The following is a 6,259-nucleotide window of genomic DNA, read 5'->3' on the forward strand; positions in this document are numbered from 1 at the left end:
TAATAGCTGTGAATAGGAAAAGGAAACCAGGAAGCCTGGATTTTTGTAAGTAGATTTTAAGTTAAGACTTGGAAATTTTGTCCCAATTTATTCTTGAATTGTATCCACGGGCCGCAAAAAATTAATCCAGCGACCGCAAATGGCCCCTGTACCCTACTTTGAACACCATTGGTTTTAGACGCTCCACTGTTGGGTCTCCAGTCCAAACAAACAGAAGTATTTATATTTCTCTTCTCCAATGATAGAAAAACTCAGAAATGTATATAAACTTTGGTAGTTTCATGAACTTACATTTTTATTCCAGCAGGTGGCAGTGTGCACAAGATAAATCAACCAAAACAATGCATTAAGGTAACAAAACAATTCACCATTTTGTGAGCAACTCTTGGAGCATAGTTGTGTAGTGAGTATGTTTAATTTTTATTTTTAGGTAAAGTGTACCAATAGCAAACTTAGTCAATGTTATTATAAGTTATTATAAGCTAGTTGTCAGAAGATGTAAGTAAGTCTCCGTGAGACGGAGTATTTAAGAAAAAACACAAATTCACTGATTGAATTTTTGGCTGATAGCCAGCATATATTTAAATTTGTGCAACAAACACCAAAAGAAAAAAATACTATATAAAAAACGGAATGGCCATTCAGTTTGATAAATATTTACACATTCAATAAATCAATATAAATCCAAGGGCACACATTAAAACATCAAATCTAAATAAATAATATGAATTATATTAGCTATTTTAATACAGACTGATGGTTCACATTGATCATTTAAAAGTTTTAATAATGAAAAATTAAAAAAAATAGAGGTGTAATATATTTTGTTAGTGAACACACTAAAGTGTGTAAGATAATGGGTGGAGGGAAAGCTGAAAGATACATATGAGCAACCTCAGCGTGGCCTGTTTAGTCCCTGTCAGATATTGTTCAGAAGTACGTGTACAAATGTACGTGTACGAGGCAAGACCAACACATCCACCCCCCAAAGCTCCAAAGGACAAAGCGGCTACCAGGAAAACGAAAGGTATGCCAAAAGTGCTTATTGTTGGAGATGAGGCAGTAAATGGAATCAGTCACGTTTGCAATCCCAAGAAAACGAGAGTGATTTCTTTTCCTGGTGACACTGTATCTGATTTAACTCGTAAAGTTCTTTCGCTAACCGCTGATCAGCCAGATATTGAGTCTTTAGTTGTGCATGTTGGAGCCAACGATGTGGCAAAGCAGAAATCTGAGATTCTGAAAAAGGACTTTAATATTCTACTGAACACTATGGGAAAGTTAAAAATGAAGTTATTTCTCAGTGGTCCAATTCCATCACCTCAATGGGGAGACGAAAAACACTCCAGGCTGGACATGATAAACAAATGGCTGATTAAAAGCTGCTCTGCCAGCTCAGTGACCTTCATCGATAACCTCTGGATCTATTGGCAGCGCTTTCACCTCTTTGGAAGAAGCGGACGCAATCTTAATAAACATGGGATAAAGTTGCTCACTGCAAACCTTTTTCACTTTATCAACAAGGACAGCAAGGTGATCATCGCTTCAGAAGAACAGGCTCAAGGATTTCTGACTAGGAAGGAACCGTCAGCTTATCAGGCAAAAACAGCTGATACAACATCGACTGGAGGCGGAGCGACTGGTTCCCTTCCTCCTTCCCCCCTCCCTCTCTGCTCACCCACTTATTCACAGGATTCACAAGATAAACATGGAGAAATGTCTTCTGGACCGGAGTTTCTTAAATTTACAGATGGAATGAATCAACAGGTTGTACTTGGGACATCTCTCCTTAGCGCTCACGTAGCAGACCTCACTTCATTTAAGCCACCCGACTCTAACGTCCCAGAGGATCCATCACTCTGCGTTTCTGAGGTCTGAGGCCGGGGTCCAGACTTTATCTTTACGCCCTTCTTGCTCCAGAATGTGTCTGGCCCCTCGGCACTGCAGAACAGGACATTACCTGTCCGGATCACTACAAGAAAATTTACAAGAAACAGAAACATAAAATACAGCAGACCTAATTCAAACATCAGACTGTTCCCCTGCCTAAAGGAACCTCAGACTGAAGATTTCTTGGCCTCCAAGTCACTTAAACTAGCTCTTTTAAATACAAGATCTCTCTGTGCTAAAGCTCTATTAATTAATGATTTCATCACTGAGCATAATATCGATGTTATGTTTCTGACAGAAACATGGTTGAATGATAATAATGAATCGATCGTACTAATTGAATCTGCGCCTCCTAACTACAATTTCTTCAGTGAGAATAGAAAACACAAAAAAGGAGGAGGCGTGGCTTCAATATTTAAGAATACCATAAATTAAAATCTCTTTGGGTCACTTCACCTCTTTTGAGTATCTTGGAATTGAGGTTAAAGGCCGCAAACGAACTTTGACTGTAACTCTATACAAAACTCCAACTTTTGTGGAAAATTTCTTTACTGACTTGAATGAATTTCTATCTCTTATATGTATTGATTATGATTGTTTAATAATTGTCGGTGATTTCAGCATTCATGTTGACAACCCCCAAGACAGAGGGGCAAAAAAGCTCGCTAATATTTTAGAGACTTTTGGTCTAACACAACATGTCAAACAAGCAACACACACTCAAGGACACACACTGGACCTGGTTATCAGTAAGGGTGTGAATATTTCCAATGTCTCCGTAACTGATGTCGCCCTGTCGGATCACTTCGCTGTTATCTTTGAAAGTTCTTTATCTTTTAACCCACTTGGACAAACAGCAACCATCACAAAACGTTCTCTCACTGAAAACACAGCAGAAACTTTTAATCAAATCTACTCTTCTTCCTCACCCTTAAGCTGTAATGATGTAGATAAGTTGGTAAATGATTTTCAGTCTAAAGTCTCAGATATTATTGATTCCATTGCCCCAATTAAAATGAAGGTTGTGTCTGGTAGGAAGAAATCTCCATGGAGAAATACACAAACAGATCTGCAAGACAACTCTGCCGTAGGGCAGAACGAAAATGGCGTAAAACTCAACTCCACGTTCATTGTGACATCTATAAAGAAAGACTACGTAACTATCATTTAACACTAAAACATGCAAGAGAGGCTTTCTTTGCAGATGTCATAAACAAAAACATTAACAATGCTCGAGCTTTATTTGCAACAGTTGACAGAATCACAAACCCTCCTGTGACGTTACCGCCTGAATTCCAATGTATTGCCGCCTGCAACCAGTTTTCCAGCTTCTTTTCAGAGAAAATTCAAAAAATCAGAGCATTAATCTGTACATCCACTATAAAGCCAGTACCAATGCTGTGCCCAAACAAAACAAATACAGGAAAAATGACCCAATTTCAACTACTTAATTATAAAACCCTACAGGAAATTATAAGTCAACTAAGCTCCAGTTCCTGCTGTCTGGATGTCCTAGATCTATAACTCTAGAACATTTCTTTAAGAAAGTCCTGCCTGTTATTGCTGCTGATCTGATCCAAATAGTAAACTCATAGCTCTCATCAGGCGTTTTCCCCCAGGCTCTGAAAACAGCAGTAATCAAACCACTTATAAAAAAGAACAATCTGGACAAATCACTAATGCAGAATTACAGGCCGATCTCCAACCTCCCATTCATCAGCAAAGTTATTGAAAAAGCTGTGTGTAAACAATTAACTAGCTTCCTAACTATAACCAACCTCTTTGACTCCTTCCAGTCTGGCTTTCGTGCTCACCACAGCACGGAGACCGCCCTCGTAAAAGTGTTCAATGACATCCATATAAATACGGACTGTGGCAGAACCACAGTGCTGGTTCTGTTGGACCTCAGTGCAGCTTTTGACACTGTTGACCATGACATATTACTGAATCGACTGGAGAGTTGGGTCGGACTCTCCGGTCCAGTGCTTAACTGGTTTGAATCCTACATAAAGAACAGGGATTTCTTTGTTTCAATTGAAAACTTTTCATCAAAGAGGTCAAAGGTCACATGTGGGGTACCCCAAGGTTCAATCCTAGGACCCCCTTTATTCAATATTTATATGCTCCCACTAGCTCAGGTTATAACAGGAAATAATATTAGCTACCATAACTATGCAGATGACACACAGCTCTACATTACGATGTCACAAGGTGACCTTTGACCCCATCCAATCACTGAACAGATGCTTAGAACAGATAAATGTGTGGATGTGCCAAAACTTTCTCCAGTTGAACAGAAACAAAACTGAAGTTATTATTTTTGGACCTAAAGAGGAACGATCTAGAGTTATAGATCTAGAGTTATAGATCTAGAGTTATAGATCTAGAGTCAATGCACAGCTTCAGTTATTACAACTGAAAACTAGCGATCAGGCCCGAAACCTGGGAGTAGTGATGGACTCTGACCTGAACCTCCAGAGCCACATAAAGACAGTTACAAAGTCGGCCTTCTATCACCTGAAGAACATTTCCAGGATTAAAGGACTAATGTCTCAGCCAGATCTAGAGAAACTCATCCATGCGTTCATCTTCAGTCGTATTGATTATTGCAACAGCGTCTTCACAGGTCTGTCCAACAAATCAATCAAACAGCTGCAGCTGATCCAGAATGCTGCTGCTCGCGTTCTCACTAAAACCAGGAAGATAGAGCACATAACACCAGTTCTAAAGTCCCTCCACTGGCTCCCTGTAGCTCAAAGAATAGACTTTTAAAATACTGTTGTTAGTTTATAAATCACTGAACGGCTTAGCAGCACAATACATTAAAGATCTGCTTTTATTGTATCAACCTATTTGATCACCTGGATCTGAGCAGGAACACAGCAAGGCACAAGATCAGAGTTTTTCTGACACATTCTCCACCAATAATCAGTCATAAAGTCTGAATAGTTTGCTTACTGATCTTAAATCACTAAAACTGAACAGTAATGTGTTTTTTAACCAGTTAGTTTGTGAAGCTTTTCGATTTTAGGGTTAGCGCCTAAAAGGTTTGATTGTTAAAAACAAGAAATATGTACATAAAACTTAATAATAACAAACACAGCTCAGATAAACAGAATATAATCACTAAATCTTACCAAATATTTTTGTCTGGTTTTTAGCTCAAATTGCAATAAGACAAAAAATTACTGAGAAGTAACTACAGCAAAATTGTTTTATGTCAATAATTATTCATTTATCACATAGAAAATGTCGTTATGACAAAAAAATATATATCTGCCAGTCTAGTTAGTACTTTTTAAATAAATATTTAAGAATTATTGACTTAAACAAGCTTCTTTATTTTTGTTTATTTTTAGAGTACTAAGAAATTTGCACTATAAACTAAACAAAAATACTTGGTAAGGTTTTGTGTTTTTTGCAGTGATTAAAAAGTTTAGTGTTTTTTATCCCTTATTTCAGAAGGTTAAACTCTTAGATTCATTGCACACGCATATTTCTTGTGATTTTAATAATTAGATTATGAAAAACCCAAAATTTAGCGTTTCAGAAAATTAAAAATATTACATAAGATTAATAAACAAAATGTTATTTTAAATTAAATGTTGGATTCTGCTAAGTACAGCTCCACATAACATGTAAGTGACACAAATCGGATTTTTGGGTGAAAAAAATCCAAATCGGATCCTTCAAAGCTGCAGTCATCCGACTTTTCCTACCAGTTCTTCCTTCCACTCAACTTTCTATGAATATGCCGTTAAAACAAGATTCTAACATAATTCTGGCTGGAAAAAATACAGAAAAAAATGGAGAAGACATGTAAGGGCACCTTCTTTTTCTTGAAAGATTTAGATGGATATATGAAAAATTGATGCTTTTTATTAGCTTGTAAATAAGAGAAAATCCATAATAAGGCAAAACCTTTGACAACAGATTATCATTTTTAAAAAGCAGCCTGCATCATCAATCCGAAAGTGAATAAGAAATGTCAATTTAAAGCAAAATAATTAAAATTGTGACTTATTATTTTCATAGAGATTCAATGCAAACTGTTTCCTTAAGCTATTAGAAGCAGATTTTTTATAAAGCCTGCTCTGCCAGTGACAGTGACATGATACAAGGTAATTGGGGACATGACACCCTACAACCAGCTGCTGTGGAGACACAAACCCACTCTCACATTAGAGGACAAGTAAACAAAGATAAATAGGTCATGGAAAGTAGATGAACATAAAAGAGATAATAGGAAAAAAACATAAACACTTGTTTGATTTACATGTTGAGAGCTTTCCTGAATATTTTGGATCATAAACCCAATTTAATCTATTCTTCTAATATCATTAAACAGACTTTTAGAATCTGACTCACT

General features: G+C 37.0%; 1 protein-coding gene across 1 annotated transcript in view; it reads right to left on the reverse strand.

The window, feature by feature from the left end:
* Nucleotides 1-4,739: 4,739 nt before the first annotated feature.
* LOC116707946 (spectrin beta chain, non-erythrocytic 1-like) overlaps nucleotides 4,740-6,259 on the reverse strand; it is a 20,775-nt gene continuing 19,255 nt past the window's right edge. Inside the window, exon 5 of the mRNA XM_032545653.1 lies at nucleotides 4,740-4,757. Within this exon, the coding sequence (XP_032401544.1) occupies nucleotides 4,740-4,757 (18 nt within the window). The remainder of the gene's footprint in view (nucleotides 4,758-6,259) is intronic.

This window comes from Xiphophorus hellerii, chromosome 18 (genome assembly GCF_003331165.1).
Source record: "Xiphophorus hellerii strain 12219 chromosome 18, Xiphophorus_hellerii-4.1, whole genome shotgun sequence".
In the NCBI taxonomy this organism is placed as follows: Eukaryota; Metazoa; Chordata; class Actinopteri; order Cyprinodontiformes; family Poeciliidae; genus Xiphophorus; species Xiphophorus hellerii.